Below are 19969 nucleotides of genomic sequence, written 5' to 3'. Positions count from 1 at the left end.
AACAATGTTGACAAAAATGATCAGAACAACAACTCAATTAACAAGAACAGAAACCTTACAAATGTAAAAAACAAATTGTCAATTAAACAAAAGACGTCATCTTTCCCGTCATCATCATCATCATCTCTACCCCAACCTTTAACCATTTTCTCACCTCAACCCGCCCCATTGTCAGCTTTGTTATCATCATCATCTCCACCATCGTCATCATCATCTCCATCAATTTCATCATCGTCGTTATCGTTTGCATCTTCAAGCTCGTCATCGAACAGTTCGCTGCGCTCATCTGCAGCAGCAAGAGGCAAGGACAAGAGGAAGAGCCGCAACAAAACAAAACTCAACAAAATAAAAACAAATAATAACAACAATAATAACAACAACAACAACCAAAATCGCAACAAAAACAGTTTTAACAATGTCAACATTAACACCAACAAAAATTTACTCCAAAAAACTACTAGACAGCTAAGAAGACGGCAACAACGCCAAAACCCACAGCAATCCGTGCAACCAGTTTATCAAAAACAAAGGCAAAAACAACAAAAACAGAAACAACAACAGCAACATCAACAACACTTTCAAGATCAACAATTTTGGACCAGTTGGTCAAGTTGGAGCGCCTGCAATGCATCTTGTGGCGGAGGTCGCAGGTTCAAAAGCAGAATCTGCCTCAATAATAACATCTGCGTGTTAGCATGACGGGGTTTATTTTATGTATTATTGAGTTAATTCGTTTTTAATATTTTCATTATTATTACTGTTTTTTGTTAATGTTATTGTTGGTGTTGTTATTAATTTGTTTTAAACTGATGCAATCTTTTTACAACAGCAATGTATCTTAAGACTGGCTTTTTTCAGACTTTTCTGCTTGCTTTTATGTTTGCGTAACAAAAGATCATTATTTAGCAAATAACATATCTCAGTGCAAATAATAATTCTAAAGCCAATGATGCCAAAAGAAAAAACTGTTAATTAACTTTTGAATGAAGGACCAACGTCTTCATGATTTATTCATAAATTATTTCAGATCCCAGTCGAAAATGATTTTCGCTTTTGTGTGATCTAAGAGTTGTGATTAAATTTAACGTTGAATTTAATGCGATGGTGGGTCTCGTAAATGGTTTATAACAATGATAATAAAAAATTAATAATAATAATAATTATTGTTATTATAATAAAATAATATATAACAATAATAATAGTGATAATAATAATAATAAAAACAACAACAATAATAATAATAATGATAATAGTAATAATTGAAATTATAAAGAAATATTTTAAAATTGCTGGACAGATACGGTAGCATACAAACAGCCAGACAGACATGTAACAGAGTGCCTTGCTTTAAAGAATGCAGCCATTCACAAAACTATCAACAAAGTTTCCAACCGAGCTATCAGCCAAAGTATCAACAACCTCAACAATTTCTTCAACAGAGACAGCGAAGGTTACTTGTTATAGTTGTCAACAGTGGCGAACCTAGACGAAAGGGCCAAAATTTTGAAAATGTTTAAATTTTGACGGGTGGCCAATGTTTGTGGTAATTCGGTCAAAATTAAACTGACAACTCTTAATGCTTATCGCCTCAATATTTTTGATCCATTTTCGATATAAAACGGTGTTTGTTCTTGTTAAGACAATGAGTTTTACTGACTTTAAATAGCAATACTGCTCACAACGATAGGGCTATGGCTTTCGGCCCTCTAGATCCGCCACTGGTTGAATACCAAGAAAAATTAGATTGGTTTTTTAAAAATGCACATATAGATAATTCAGATAGCTTTAGTTCCACATAAACTGCTGAGTTTCTCTCTTTACAATCTTTTGCATATTGGCCCGGTTCAAATGCACTAGTATCATGTTAGCTAATGAAACATGTTTTGCATGTGCACACGCTTACGTGAGTGCCTAGGCTGCAAATGATTGAAACCGTCGCGTTAACAAGTACTACAGATTTTTAACTTTTTTCAACCTTCAGCTCAATCTGTCGACCAGTTTGTAATGAACAATTCAAATTGGGCGAGAACAGGCTTTGCGTGTTGAAGAGAAGGAAGAAACGCAGAGAAAAGTTTTAATAAATCAAATTTCAACTACATGTGATTAACATTAAAATCTTTATAAACAAATAATCATCACTGCTTTATAAGGTTTTTAATAATATTGAATAATAATACAACGTATGATATTTTCACCCATGACTTACTTTTCATAAATTTAATTTACTGCTGAATTGTATGAAATGTACCAGTACTGAAATTAACTGATCTCATCTTCAATTTTTTCAACACAGTTAAAATTATAATTTATTGAACTTGTTTTACACACAAATTTTGTATATAGACATGAATTCTCTATACAGACATAACATAATATAATTCTGTATATAAGCATGAATTCTGTATATAGACATGAATTCTGTATATAAACATGAATTTTGTATACAGACATGAATTCTGTATATAGACATGAATTCTGTATGTAGACATGAATTCTGTATATAGATATCATCAGTTGTATTATCTCATTAGTGAACACATATGTCTCTTTTAAACTACGCTAACAATGTTTACATTACATTAAAACATAGCTTAGTTAATAGTTGGCTTAAATAACTTGAGTAAATAAACAATGTAGAGGATGGTAATTTAAGAACTTTGCATACATTTTTTAGAATTTTCGAGTTGTTTCATTTTTGAAACGTTTTTCATTCTAACTTATTAATACTCAAAGAACAAATTTTGATTTTTCACTTTGTAAATCATCACTGTTGATTCAGTTAGTGATTATATTTATTAACCGATGATGTAAATACATAAGCGAGATGATGCAGACAGAACCCATCAAGAAGAAGGCAGAAAGAAGTGGTTGTGGCGACAACTTCAACTTCCCGTCCATGGCACGTATTTCCTTCCGAAGTGTAAAAAATCTATTCTTAGAATAATTTTTAATTGAAATTTAAAAAAAAATTGAAATAAATGGACTCTTTTTTTTCTTAAAACTAATAACTATCAAATAAACTACAAAACAGTGAAGAACTAAAAAGTACAATATTTATGGAAAGCATAATTTCCGGAAGTATCAAATAAAAAAAGATCATAAACTGAGATAAATAAAAAAAAAACTACGACAATTCATCAGATGCTCGTCATTTGTTAGTTTGTGATAATCTCAGTCCTTAAATTTGCTAATGAATTTTCAACTGTAACGAGGTTCAAGTGGGCGGTTTCTTATAAACACGTTTACCATTGACACACAATATACATCTATACATTCATGCAAAAAACAATAATACTAATTTTAAATAAATATTAATAGTAATAATAAAAATATAGCCGTTTTTATATTAATATCAGTTGATAAGAAATGCTATGAGGAGGTAGATACTTATGAAGCGTTGTTTTGGAATGAAGATCTTTGTGAGTTTCAAGATCTCTAGCGAATTTCTATTAAGTATAGAGATTAATTATTTAATAGCCAAGTAGATGGGTTGGTAGAGTGCCTTTGTGTTAGTATGTCAGACAATTATGACAATTATGAAGGTAAGTATAGAAGCTGTTTAATAGAATTGATGGTACACACACACACACACACACACACACACACACACACACACACACGCAAACATGCACATACAAATCCCTACATATTGTTGATTTTTCATGTTAACATGTTCATCAAGTCACAGTAAACAATTTGATCGAAAATAAAGACTAAGAAAATAATTTTCAAAATGTCACCGGTTTATAGTAAGTTAATCGGTTAGAATTTTAAAAAGCAAGCTACATTTTAGCGACTTGAAATAAAGTTTCCAGTTTTCAATTATCAAACAAATTGTCATCTTTCAATAAAAAATCATTTCCTGTTAATTCTAACAAATTTAAATCGAAAGAACATTAATATGTTGACTATTTAGTTTATTTTAAAAACATTAAAAAATTAAATTTTCCAAAATATTTAAAGAAAGAACGGATGAATGAACGAACGAAAGAACGAACTAACAAAGAATGAATGAATAAATGGAATGAATGACAAATATTTAAATGAAAGAGAAATGTGAATGAACTGGAAGGATATATATTATTATGAGGGAGGGAAATGTTATGGTAGCAGTTAAGAAGCACGCACGAACACACACACACCACACACAAACACACACACCACACACACACACCACACACACACACACCACACACACACACCACACACACACACACGACAAAATGAAAACTGAAAGTTGAGAGCTTCAGCAGGATAGCAGCTACTGGAAGCGATCAATAAATGCTACATGGAAATTTCTAAAAGGAAACCTAACTAAGAATTTCCCATTCATTCCACGCCTGTTTGATATGTTTGGTTGTTTTTTTTAGAGTTTGTCATTAAAATTTGATGGTTTTATAATTAATTGCTACTGGGAATACATTTTCATCTTTATTCATATCAAACCTTATTTATATATAACTTTTTTTAATCAAAACTCATTTACAATATCATTAAATACTGTTGAAATGTTGTTAAAAATCTTTCAGGGTGATAAAAATAACCAGTTAAACTCGCAAATTCAGAATAAAATCTATAAAAAAATTAAATTAAAAAGGCAGATTAAATGAATAACTTTGAAAATTTATAAAAATAATTTGTTTAATTTGGAAATCAAACTGGGATGAGATTTAAATGCAAATGTATGGATTTTTTTCTACTAATATTCACATTTTACTACTAAATTAAGAAACAATTAGGCCTATGTACTCACAGCAGGTGTGCTACTCATTCGATCGTTAATTAAATGTCCTATTGATGGTTTTAATGAAGGCAGGTAGTTTTTTTTATTTATTTTTGTTTGATTTTTTTGCTTGCACGCTATTTTCCACTCGGCTGTACTGTACACTATCCAAGGCACGTACACATACGCGTATGCGTATGATGATCTTTCAGTTTCTGACAGACAGCATTCGAACCAGGCTCGACAGCTCGAGTCATGGCACTTCTACCAACTGAGCTAACTTGGTGACCAATTAAAAGTTTTACATTCGCATTTATGTTGTTTCTATGTTGTAGTATAATTATCACTAGTGGCTATTGTTTGATATTATGAATGATAATTATGGAGAATGGTAAGACAAATATAAACAATATTTAGTAAGCTTCTTTTGTCAGAGCAAATATTCATTTTTAATTTACAACCTATATCACACGAATCATATTTTGTTTCTCTGTTTTCAGACATTCGATACAACATCGAATCCCCATGATTTAGGATTTTGAAGTTTCTTGCTCGTTGTCAGTCTCAACTTTTTACCATATTTCATTTCGAGATCTGCAAATTCAAACTCACCTAAAAAAAACCAACAATCAACATTCATTATCATTTCACGACTGTTTTGATTGTTTTCAACACGATGCAAGTTATGATGAGTGAGATGTGGAATATAAATAAGTTACCCGATACATAGTATTGATTAGTATGTAATGCAGTTTACAACCAACATGTAAAAACATATTTATATCTACTAATAACAAATGAACACCTTATTTCAACGAATTTAAAAGGAACGTCACGGATCACCACCAACATAGGTATATATATATATATATAATATATATATAATATATATATATATGCGCGGGAGTGTGTGTGTGTGTGTGTGACATATATAGACACATGCGTATATAGAAATACTTGGATACTTGGATGTGAAACATTCATACATTCATATAGGCTAACCATGCCAACGAGATATAGCTGACTGAAAAATTTTAAAAATTGAATTAAATTTCACGTAAACAACAAACACGTATTATTTTTTTAAAACTTAGATGACATAAACTGATTGTGTTGATAACTATTAAATGATTTTTGCGACTTCTGGTTATGGAGACATGCACTCGAATTATTTGCGAGCCGAACAATTTCAAATGATGAACAATTTTCCCCTAACTTATCATCATGTTTTAGATATTGTTTAATGACTATAGCTAAAAACCATTGGGTGAACATATATTAATTTTCTCTCATTCATGTGTCGTTTCGTTAACAACACTATGACTATGACCTACATAGTCATTCAACAACCCTGTTTATGCCAATAGTAAAACTCTTCTCCGTGCAATTAAATAGAAATTTTAAAATAATTGTTTGATAGTGCACGCAGTTGCTAGCTGGCCTCAACTTGGCTGAGAAATTAGGATGGCATTAATAATAATTATGATGATGATGATGACAAAAACAATAATAATAATATTTTATTTTTAAAAATTTGATCCACCTTTAAAGCTTGCCATATTATTGTTGATTGATATTGGGGAACCTCAACTTATCAATTAAATTACTAAATTAAACCTTCTACGTTTGACGAGCAATTTGCCTTTAACTTACTACACAGCAATAACCTTCCTAGTACCAACAATCAAGATAACGACATCATCTTGTATTACAGAAATCACATGTCAACTGCATACAAGGTAGATGAAGCTATTCTTAAACATATCATCAATAAAAATGTCACACCAACCAACCCAAATAGTAAAGTTAAACTCCGAATTTATTACAACAATAAAAAGACGTCTCACCTAATACTGAAAAACAACTGCAGTCCTAGAGATAACTCTGAGTTAAAGCGTAATCACATAATATATGAATTTAATTGCCCCTTTGACGGCTGTGCACGTCAACATGACTCATATATCGGGATTACTACTGGTGTTATCAAATCTCATTTGGACTCAACACACTCAATCACAATTAGCCGTGAAATCCTCGACAGCAACACCAAAGTAATATACCAGAACAGCAACTACACGCATCTTAAAATTGCAGAAGCAGTCGTAATTGACATCAATAAACCAAAAATAAATATACAACAAAAAATGACAACCTCACTCCCAACCCGGCGCTTAACCAACAACGAAAACAAAGAAGTAAAAGAAACTAGCATCGTAAATAGTGACAAAGAAGAATATGATGCTATCCATGAAGAAAAGGAGACCAAAGAAGATGACCAGCCAATAAAGAAACCTGACACCTAATTCCCATCAAAGTTCAATTTTACAACACCAAAGTTAATTTTTACAACGTCAAAGTTCATCTTGACAAAGTCAATATTTCCCTATATATACAGCAAGGAGCACTGATGATGATTCATTCTGAATTGAAATATGGCCTTATTTGCAGCATGAATTCGAAAAATAAGTTTATTTTGAATTTTAATAACCTAAACGTTCACCAAAAAGCTTTAGTGAGAAAAATCGAAAAAACGAACTACAAACATATTAACGCCAAACATTCGGTAGAATTTATAGAATATTGTAAAATATATATATATATATATATATATATATATATATCTGAACAACCCTATCTGGAATTGAGTGAATTGTTTGATGAATATTGGATTCCTACATGATGACTTGCATTTGATTTTTAATTTCCTCTAGCATACGTGGGACGGGGTATGATAATTTAACTCATCCATACAACTAACAAAAATAATTAATATTAAATTAGTTGCCGATGGAGATGTCAGGGAGAAGTTTAGAATCTAATTTATGCTAATCGTTTTTTATGTTTGCGCTTTAATTTCTTATGGTTAACATATGTTTCTAATATAAAATATTTTAACGTACGGGTACTCGTCTAAGTTCTTACGTACGGAAAACATGCGCAGACATAGTAGTGCATCTAATTAAATCATTTTTCTTTCATGAATGTACGAGTGCAGGCTAGTCCAAAAGTAAGTTTACAGTTATTATTATCAACCAAGTAAATTAAAACGTTATAAAAAAGTCAAAGGTCTTATACATTCTTCCTAAGTTTAGAAGAATTAACAAACAACACACAACGACATATATGAATAGGTACAGAACGACGCGTCACACACAAAGCATGTGATATGCGGAAATGATTTTGTCACACTCAAACTCATACACAAACACACACAGACGCGTACCCACACACACACACGAGGTATTGATGAAAATGACAGCGTGTTTGGCGTTAATTAACTTACTGTTTAACTTTGAAATTTTTTATTTCATCAAATCAAAACAAAGAAATCAAAGAAATGATATCAATGAAAAAAAAAATGATCTGGAAATCGAAAAGAAAATATGGTTTTCTTGTAATGATCGCCAGTGACAATTGAAAAATGAGAGCATATTTTAAATATTTTAGTGCATGTAAACTCACATTCATATTACAAATCCTAAAAAACCAAAAATAGAATCAAAATTATTAAGTAATCGACTCATACATTTTTATCAGAATGTCGTTTGTAATTATTGAAACACAAATGTATATATAGACCCACGTAACTGTTTGATATTATATATATATATATATATATAATATCCTTCATATATAATTTCCTTATATATATATATATATATATATATATATATATATATATATATAAGGAAAAATAAAGAGAAGAGAGGAAGAAAGGGAGATACACACATTTATCCCCCGATTTACACGGCACTTCTTTTACACGGTTTTCCAAATAAGTTTTTTTTGTTTTAATCGCACTCTACTAAATGCTACTGTGATTGAACACGTGCTTGCTTGGCTCAATATGAAGAAGTTTACAAAGATCTTACAAAAAATTCGAAGCAATTGTTAATAATATGACCATCTCTCATAATGTAAATATTTCTGCTTCAAACATCAAATCGGCACAAATAACTTCGACTGATGAAAGTAAATTCGAACCTTCGATTCCGAAAAAAAGAATGAGAGTAATTTCTGACAGTGATGAATGGTAATAAAGCACCTTTGGTTTTATTTTTTGTTCGTCTGTTTAATGTAATGTAATTATTGATAAATAAAAAGCAGTGTTTCCGTAATATATTACATATTTTTACCTATCAATGCATTTTATTTTTATTTCTGTGTACACCTCAAAATATTGAAAAAAATCACAACTGTTAAATAGAAAATTATGCATTTTCTGCAAGCTTTTTCATTTACACGGTTTTCTCAGGAACGTATCTACCGTGTAAATCGGGGATAGGTGTAATTATATAAAATTTAAATGTAATAAACCAGTATGTATTGCTGTGAGGGCCGCATTGAGAACTATTTTACCTTTGAAGGGCCGCATATGTTCTTAAATAGCATTTTTTTCGACCCTGGAGAGAATATTTTTAAGATTTGTGGGTCTTTTTCGTCATAATATCTGGCGAACAAGGCCTCGCGGGGCCGCATAAAATAGCTTCACGGGCCGTAATTGACCCACCCCTATTTTTCAAAATGTACAGAGGGTTTGACATACAATAATAAAATATACATGCATGTATGTATAGACATACACACACACACACACACACAAACACACACAAACACACACACACACATATATATATATATACACACACAATATACACACACATATATATGTATATGTATATATATATATATATATAACACATACATAATATATAATATATTTTTATATATAATACACATGATCATGTGTGATATGCACCCGCTTCATTTTTATATGCGTTCGCACTTATTGAATGTTGGTTGACGTTTGCTCTGATGGTTCGTTTCGAAGATAGAAAAATATTTTTATTGTCAGGTTGAGAGTGGACTATTTTCTTCACAATTCACGTGAATGTGATTGTAATGCATCTTTTTAAATGTGTCTCTCCGTTATATATTTATATATACATAATTTATAATGTATTATCTGACAAATTACGAGCTAAGCCTAATAGGTTTTTAATAGTCAAAACGGAATAATCGAATGACGTTAAACAACAGGAATTAAACAAAAAAAATAGTCAACATTAAAATTAAATATAATTCAATAAGGATCACGTAAGCCTGATTGACATGAATAAATTTTATAGAATTATTAAAGTAACAAATATTTGATATTTTGTGGAGGTGGGCAAATGCTCATATATATATATATATATATATATATATATATATATATATATATATATATATATATATATATATATATATATATATTATTTTATCATGTATAAAGTTGACAAGTAGACATGCGTTAATTAATGTTTGTTAAAAATTAGACCTGGATAGTTCATCTATATATCTATATAAATCTATATATATTTATATATATATATACGATCATTAACACTCAAAAGCAGACTAAAGGTAGGTTCGTTTGCTTTGTCATCATCAATGTACTTGCAAATTGCGATTTGCATGCAACTTGCTATAGCTTGATAGTGGCAGAATATAACTTCGTTTCCATATTGAATAGTTTGCTCTCTTTTGCTTGCTTTGTTACTCTGTACAGCTAATTTCCGTTTCTAATATTCTTAAAATTTAATTCAATTTTAATAGTTTATCTTTTTGAAAAATAATTTTTTGTTTTGTCAATAAAATCGTAAAAATATATGTGTTTGTAACTATTTAAGTTTTATAATTACAAAGGTTAATTAATAGTTTTACAATCTTCAATTTCGTCCAATATAACACTTCTACATGTTTTCATTATCGATGATTCCTCTGTTTCTAAATTTATTAGTAGGAAGGAATCCAATTGCACGTTGTTGAATATTCATTATCGGATAATAATTAAATGAGCGTTACGTATTCACTTTGAACAAACAAGGAATCAACAAAGTAGAGACACAGTATATATATATTTGAGCATCTGGCCAAATACACAACGTATCAATTCGAACACCGAAAATGGTATAGGAAACCGAAATTAGCTTTTTTGTTCTATCATGCATAAAATAGACAAAAATTTTGGTTTTAAACTCAAGAAACTTATCAACCGTTAGAAAAATCGAAAAGTTAAACAGAAAGTTAATTAACACCGAACCTGCTGTGATTTTTATCAATAATTGTATTTCTGACAGTGTTAATTATATATATATATATATATATAATTCGATTTATATATATATATATATATATATATATATGATGTGAATATATATAACTATATATATATATATATATATAGTTATTAAAAAAATATTAATATTAAATTATTTTTGACATTGACAGATTATGGATAACTATCATTTCTGTTGAAGAATTCAAATGAAGGCGGTGTACACAGAGATATGTAAATGCATCAGCAAAAGATATAGTGTGCACATCGTTTTTTACATATTCATCAATCAACTCGATTTGTTGGCGCCAAAACTTAAACCGGATTCAAATTGAACTGATTTTTGATGTACGTTCAATCCGAAAGTTACGTACAAATATTTCCGTACACAATCATTTTTTGTGGATTTTATTATAAAAAATAAATTAAATTTGATTGAATTTAGAAATATTCAAATATAGCTGCCATGAATCTTAGTTCTAAAAAAATATTTCAATATTTGAACCGATTAAGTTTATTTGTCTTAATCGTCATGGGCGTTTTTGCATTCAAATTTACGATACGGAGAAAAAGGGCTTTAAACTGTTACGAGAATGAAAATTGCATCACCCCGACAAGTAAGCAAACAACAACTGAAAATTTGAATAATAAAAGCATTCGTTTGGATAGTGCTCATTTAACGTTGGCTAACCGAAATTTAGCAATAACGGATTGCATGAGAAAATATTTAGGAGTTTTACCAGATTACGCTAAAGAAGCCCTGAGGAGCTCAAACATTACCATCGATACAAATTACTCTTGCATCTCTGTCCTTACTGATCGCAGTAAAGCTGTAGATTGGAAGCTTCTGTCTGAGAGCATTCCTGTCTCCAAAGTTGCCATTGAAGACCAGAAATATCTTGAACTAACCAAAAACTGTACAGAATTCAAAACTAGTCGAAATTTTATTTTGAAGCCGTTGAGCGAAGAATCTAGAAACTTTCCAATCGCTTTCAATTTCATAGTTCACAAATCAGCTTACCAGATAGAACTTCTTCTTCGATCGTTGTACCGGCCTCAAAATGTTTTTTGTATACACGTGGATAGCAAGTCATCTGAAGTATTTAAGAAAGCGATCCAATCAATTGCTGGTTGTTTTGATAATGTGTATATGGCATCTAAATTCGAGTCCATAAACTGGGCTGGTTTCAGTCGCTTACAAGCCGACATAACCTGCATGGAGGATCATTTGAGTCGTAATTCAACTTGGAAATATTTGATCAACACGGCTGGGCAGGCATTCCCAATAAAAACAGTTGAAGAAATGGTGCGGATACTAACGATATATAATGGCTCCAATGATATTGAAGGATTGTACGGTAAGAGATTATTGAAAAATCGTTTCGAGAACGAATGGATCGAAGATGTAGCAGCTCATACAGTACGAAAAACTAACAAATTAAACCCGAAACCTCCTCACAACATCGATATCGTCAGAGGATCGGCCTACGGAATTTTCAGCAAAAAGTTTGTAGAATTCATCATCAAGGACGAAAGAGCCAAAGCCCTGTTGAAGTGGTCTGAAAAAACATGGAGTCCTGATGAGTTCTATTGGTCGACACTGCACCACACTTACAGCAACCCTCACCTTCATACGCCTGGTGGATTCTCAGGTAAACGTTTTGTGTGCTTTCTCCTTACCATTTACAGTTGGGTTAAATATGTATAAGGCTTCCAATAATTGTTTAATGTTTGGCTTTGTTATTCATTTTTGTTAAGCATTTCTGTTCTTGGATTTGTTATCATTAGCTTCTAAATTAAGCCTATCATTAATTTTTCTGATTGCTTATTTTCAATACTACTGAGTAAAATTTTTAATTAAAATGAAAAGTTCACAATAATACATTGAAGAACTCATGTTAATGCGCGCCAATGAATGTGATCTCATATTTATATTGTGAATGATGGCATCATTAAATTAAAACGTCTGAGTGTTTCTTTATGTGAATAAACTCTACTGATTTTTTAATAGCATTTACTTTCTAAACCCGAGTCATTTAAAGTTTCAACTAAGAAAAACAAACAAACGAACCAACTGACGAACAAACTAAGTAAACAAACCATCATTTTAAACCATATCTATTTCTTAATAAACATATATTATCTAATTTTTGATAACTAATCATGAAATATGTCCTAATGACACACACAGCGGTGATAATATTTAGAAATTATCGATAAAAAGTGAGATATTAATAAATATTCATTTAACGGGATTGAACAAAAACAACGAACGACTAGATAACGTCGCTTGAACGTTATCAATAGAGTCCTTCTACAAAACCATGCACACACATTAATGACTTCTGCTTCAGATGCTATATAATATATTATATTATTATTATTATTATTATTATTATTAGTCTAAAATTGCCATTTTTAGTGATTACACAATAGAGATACTTGACAATGACAATATGAAGAACTTTTGCGGTTCACGGAAAATAATGAGAAATAAAACAATGAAAATGGAATATACATCATGAAAACAATGAAAATGAATTGTATAAAGAAATAATTTAGTTTAAAAATTAGTTAGAAAAATATAAATAAAAAAGAATTAACTTGGTAACATTAGGTAATGTACAATTCCTAAAAAGTGGCAAATGTTGAAAAATACCCACGATCGACACGTCTGAATGAACAAAACATGAGTACATATACCAACGTAAATATAAATATAAATATTACATACACATATATACATGCATCACACACACACAAAAACACACACACACACCACAATTAAGAGAAAAAGAAATAAAAGTAATTAAATCTTAGCAGTTTGTAAACACTATTTTTAAAATGATTCAACCCTGTGATTGAATTAAATGCTCGAGGTAATGATGACTACAACTTTAAACCGTATTGGAAAATCGAAGTGGAAAATAATAATAGAGTTCGAGATGGGAAAATAAGAAACATTGGAGTGTGTGGTGTAAAACGAGTGCGTACATATGATGATGTCACCGGATATGATTGAAATTGAAGAAACCTTTTTTTAACTACTAGCTTAAATAAAATATTAAAATTTGTAAAACATAATAAGGACCAACTGATAATAAATTTGGAAATAGTTAGATACCGAGAGATGTGACCAAATTTATTTAGATTAAAATAAATTCTATTGCAAAAGTTTTGACAACGGTTTAGCATTGAAATATGTGATTTTACATTATAACCTCAAATAAAAATACCATAAATGAAGTAAGGATAAATTAAAGTAAAATATAAATTGAGTATGATATTTTTGTAAAAAATTTTTGTAACTTAAAAATAACATCTAGATTTTTTGAAACTTTTGTAGAAATAAATTGAATATGTTCTTTCCTACTTTCGAAGTTGCTACTTTACTTATAATGACACCTATGAATTTAATTTTATCTACTCTATTTAAAGGCTTGTTATCTAAAAAGACATTCACAGTTTGAAGGTTGGTGACTTTTTTAGGACCAAATAATATTACACGTTTTTTCGATATATTCAATTTAAGGAAATTAAGGCACATCCAAGAATGTAGGTGGACAAGCTCTATGTCGATTGAAATTTGACTATCAGCCATGAAACAAACTTTGTCAAGTCCAGACAATACAAAATTGATAAATATACAACCAATCTTAAAAACAACCTGTTGAACGATTTTAAACAATGTTAAATTTAATTAACGCTTTTGAACCGTCACCTATAGGTTTAATCCCTTTAATTTTTCATTTATTAAAATGAATTGGACTGATTGTTTTCGCATAGCTTAATTAACAGCGTGATATCGTCATACTATGCCATACATATATTGTAATCGGAGCAATGCATGAATCAATTTTTATAAACTTTTCTACCAACACTGCACCCAATTTCGAATGAAGAGCAATGGTGACTTGCCATTATGATTTTGATTATAATTTGAACTATGTTATATTAATTAATTATTACTACAGATTTTGATTTAATTGATGAGTAATAAAAGATATGTTCCAAGTATTATAATTATTGTTGTTTTCATTGTTGTTGTTGTTGTGGCTTATTTTTCGATTACATGGTATACATTAGATATTATGTTAATCATCATTAGGAAACGATGTTAAAATATAGAGGGTTAGACAATTTCACTAGCTTAACGACAGCCCAAACAAATAATGATTATATGCTAAATATTTTAAAACAGATGACAAAATCACAAATTGTTGTCATCGCAAAATAAATTTTCCATAACAGGCTATCCGATGGACAAGGAATGGTTGGCCGTCTATGCGAATTGGGGCGAGAATTCCTGCAGTGGGAAGTTTGTGCGGTCCATCTGCGTGTTCGGAGTGGATGACGTCATCAACCTGATCGACAGACGAGAATTCTTCGTGAACAAGTTCTATCACGACTATCAGCCGCTTGCATTGAGCTGTATATCAGCTTGGATCCACTCCAAGGAAATGTGCCAGATGCCGTTTGATGATGGCTATTACAAAAAATTGAGATTCGTTAATTCAAAAAATAACAACTAACCCTAACCCCCTCCAGGCAGTAGCACTGAAAACAGTGAAGATGACGTCGGTATTTGTAGCAGTATCAATAAGCTAGAAGGCAGTAGTAGTAGTAGTAGCAGTAGCTTTAAAAATAATGGTGGTGGTAGTAGTAGTAGTAGTAGTAGTAGAAGTAGCCACACTAAAAGTAATCACGGTAGTACTAAAGTAATACAGTGGCTTTATACAAAATAGAAAAGCAGTAAGTAGCGAGCTGAGAATTAAAATGAGCAACAACAGGACGACAAACTGAATAACAACATCGATAGGAACAATGGCACACCTAACAACAACATCAACAACAACCTGCAATTGCACCCCAACAACATCAAACAAAATGACTGACAGGATCGGTAACAACATCGGCAGCAACGACAGAAAAAGCGGAAACAACCGAAAAAAACACGCAAGGAAATGGAAACAGCCACTGCGGCCAGCAAACAAACCGACCTGCAGAACCATGTGAGTGTCATTCCACGTCGTGTTTGCATTGTTTCCATGAGCTGAACCATTACAATCTTTCGTATAGGAATGTTTACGGCGCATACGTATATAATATATATATATATATATATATATGTGTATATATATATATATATATATATATATATATATATATATATATATATATATATATATATATATATACATCTCCCCAAAATATATAACTTGAACCTGCAGTGATTTTCATCAAATATATATATGTATGAATAAATAAATGTATTTATATATATATACACATATATGTATACACACATTTTTTTCTTTTTTGTTTTAAATAGCGCTGTACTAATTGACTTGTAATAATATATATATATATATATATATATATATATATATATATATATATATATATATATATATATATATATATATATATATATATATATATATATATATATATATATATATATATATATATATATATATATATATATATATATATATATATATATATATATATATATATATATATATATATATATATATATATATATATATATATATATATATATATATATATATATATATATATATATGTATATATGCGTTTATGTATACACACAGACTGCATTAGGTATTTTTAACTGCGTGAACTTATGTATGTGTGTGTAAAAATTTTTTAAAATAAAAATTTTTCTTGTGTGGCGGTCGATCTGTGTGAGTGTGTGTGTCTATCTGTGTGTGTCTGTATGTGTGTTCTGATGAATGGTTGTATTTGACTCTGCAATTGTTGATTTATGATAGATGAAGTTGCGTCTGTTTATGTTTAATTATTTTTGCTGCATGCACACGTGATGGTGGTTTTTGTCTTGTCTTGTTAGAAACGTAGTTCGGAAGATTTTTTAACAAGTTATTGGCTAAATGTCATTTGTATGCGTCTGAATGGTTTTCATTGTTCTCTCGTATGTCGTTTTGATGTTTTGACAACAAGTTAATTCAATTTATTTCGTCTCGTTAATTATATGTCGTGCATGGACCAAACACAATTAGGAGCATTAAAAATGTACGTTAAAGTAGCTGAAACTGTGATCCCTCCACCATGCTGCTGATGTTCTGTTGAAGGCGCTTCAATCAGAAGCCTTTAACCTTTTAACCTTTTAATTTCTCATCACCTTTCAGTTTCAACACTTCATTTTTTATTATTTCCGTTTTCAAGCTGGAAATCATGATGTTTTTAATCTTTTATTTATAATATATATATATATATATATATATATATATATATATGTGTATATATATATAAATAAATAAATATATATATATATATATACGCTTTTACTCAAATACTTGGTTAAAGGCGACCTTTTATGTAGAAGAATTTTATTAATTCAAGTTATCTCGTAAATGTTTACTTTCACATTACTCATTTCGGATTGTTACATTATTACATTATTATCTCGTCCCCTCAGTTTCTTCATTATTCAGTCTACGTAATTTTTTGCCATTTGCAATGATCATATTTCGTTCATTCGTTTATTTGTTTCCTTTTAAATGTTTCATGGTTGCATTCATTTTCACTCACTCACTCACTCACTCATGTGCTCATTCATTTACACATTCTCCCTCATTCACTCATTTAGTTATTTTTTTCATCCGCTTGTTCGTTCGTTCGTTCATTCATTCATTCATTCATTCATTCATTCATTCATTCATTCATTCATTCATTTATTTATTCATTCATTCAAGGGTAGGCTGTTTTTCATTATTTTAACATTCATTCAATCCATCATTTTATTTAAATTTTGTTTTGTTTCAATATAGTTTATAAATTTTTTAATTAATCAGTGAAACATCTGTAAAATCGATTAACTCTCAAATTGAATATCATACTTTTTAGAACAGCTGTGCCATGTTTAAATGTTGTGATACCACAAACACACACGCACACACGTACACACACACACACGTATTTACGAAAATATATAAATGTTAAAACATTGCTATTACAATATTACAAAGGTTCTTTGTTGGTCTGTTTCTCATGACGATGTGACGATGATTATAATGATAATAATTGGGTTAATATGTTGTATGTTGTTGACGAAGATGCTGATAATTATGCTAAATGTTGTATCTAGTGAAGATAATATATGATTAGATAATAATAGAATGTAAGTAGTGTATTTCATGCATAACCCAACAATCGTGATACCATTAAACTTTCAAGTCTAACGTTCGGTCTCTTCGTTGTTGCCCGCCTCACCAACTTCAACTCTCGCGAAATTTTTCTTCAACTCAGGAACGTTGAAAGCGGGAAATATCTGTTGAGAGCCAATAAACTGCTATATAGTAACAAATCTTGCTGGTGAAATGGATGAGAATGAGCTCATGTGAATGGTTTGATGCATTGGTGAGTGCGTGCTTGAATTTTGTTCAAGTATGTGTGTGTTGTTATCGCTGTGTATTTAAGTGTACGTGTCTTGTATGCGCGAGTGCGTCTGATTTGTTGAAGTAGCAACTACCAAGATGAACATTAGACACCTCAAGTGCACAGTGCACCACTCATTGACATCCGTACGTGGGTCTGCAATTGTTATCTCTTTTTGTATTTTTTCTATTTCATTTTCCTCTCGTAAGCATTTGCACTGAACATGAAAGGTAACTTTTAACTTAATTATATGCAAGGTTGCTATCGACTGCAATGCTATTAAGGTGTTAGTAGTAGCTATGCCGTGGTGACTGTGATGGTAATAAAATTATAAGCATCAGACTCAAAACTGAAACAACGTGTAGAAATGACATTCAGGTGTAGGTAGGTAGGTACTTGGATGTGAATCAATTAAGCCCTGTTGTAGATTACCCTCTTGCTTACTATTGGGCAAATTAATTTCACATGAAATACGGGAAAAACTGATTTCTAAACTTTTTTAATTATTCTTTGTTTACAATTTATTTGAAAAATTAAAGTGTGGGCTACTGGTATTAAAAATTCGGTAGACCATACTTTCATTTTTCGTGGCATGTTCAGAATGTGATTGCAATATTCACGTGAAAATAAAAGAACGTTAATTTTAACCCAAACCTAAAATTTTTCACTTGAAAATTTTCAAAAGTGGTCGGTGAAGTGGGTTAGCTCAATTGGTTGAAAATTTTGAATTTCGTCCTCTGCGATTCACAAGTTCAGTGTATTAAAAATATGCATCAATTATTATTGAGGTTACCGACAAACACAATTCACTGCTGTTGGCGAACGTGAATAATTTTTCTGTTTCAGGATCGAATAAAAGTATTGTATCGTAATGTATTGCATCGCAATGTCTTGTCTTGTATTGTATTGTACTCAATTTAATTAGTCGAACAAGAGAAACTTAACTACTGACGAATAGTTGTGTTCCGTGATTTACCTGTCGATTAGTTATTGTGCTGTATTCTAACGAGTTTATCGATTGAATAAACGAGTGATTGATCACAGCAATACACACAAGTGGTTGTCAGTACTGTTTTCTCTCTGATAAAGTCCATCTAAAATGAGTCTGTTCAGGAATCAAGAATCCACGTAAAGCGAAACAATAACACGTAACAATATTATGCAGCATTGCAATGTATTCATGAATTATTTATAGTGCATTATCTAATCTAAATTAATTCCAAAACACTAGGATTATGTTAGTTTTTTGAAGGAGTGGTTGAACACGTGGTTTATAAAAGTTTCTTGATGATGTCCCCACTTCAAGGTGCCAACATTTTTTGGACCAACCAGCAAGGCATTCCTTATTTGGGCAGCCGATGGAGAAAAGAGGAGAAACATCTTCGCTGTGAACTAACTGCCCATAAATTGTTTCGTTATCATAATACCGCCAAGAATGTTAAACAAATTTATTCGGAGAAATGGCAACAGTTAATAATTAGAACAATCAGCTGTTGTTCAGTGTAATTGGTTTGCTGAACTTATGATTATGCAGATTCGCAAAGTATGCAAACAATTAATTAATTAACTATTTGCTCGGTGTTATTTTTTGATGTTCAACATGTAGATAACCGTATATATGAGTACTAACGTATGTAAGATGGTAACTAAAATCCGGCTCCGACCCCGGCCGGTTTTTGAATTTTAAATCCGGCCAAGTAATATGTATATATAATATATATATT

General features: G+C 30.6%; 1 protein-coding gene across 1 annotated transcript; it reads left to right on the top strand.

Annotated features, from left to right (window-relative positions):
* Positions 1-11703: 11703 nt before the first annotated feature.
* HELRODRAFT_121944 (hypothetical protein) lies at positions 11704-15286 on the top strand (the record flags this gene model as incomplete). Its single annotated transcript, XM_009030254.1, has 2 exons — positions 11704-12525; positions 15092-15286. Coding segments are annotated over 2 exons (1017 nt in total), but the record flags the coding sequence as incomplete, so codon positions are not given.
* Positions 15287-19969: the final 4683 nt, after the last annotated feature.

Source organism: Helobdella robusta, assembly GCF_000326865.2.
Source record: "Helobdella robusta unplaced genomic scaffold HELROscaffold_66, whole genome shotgun sequence".
Classification (NCBI taxonomy): domain Eukaryota; kingdom Metazoa; phylum Annelida; class Clitellata; order Rhynchobdellida; family Glossiphoniidae; genus Helobdella; species Helobdella robusta.
The sequence above is the reverse complement of the archived record's forward strand: the minus strand, read 5'-3'. Positions and strand labels throughout refer to the sequence as shown.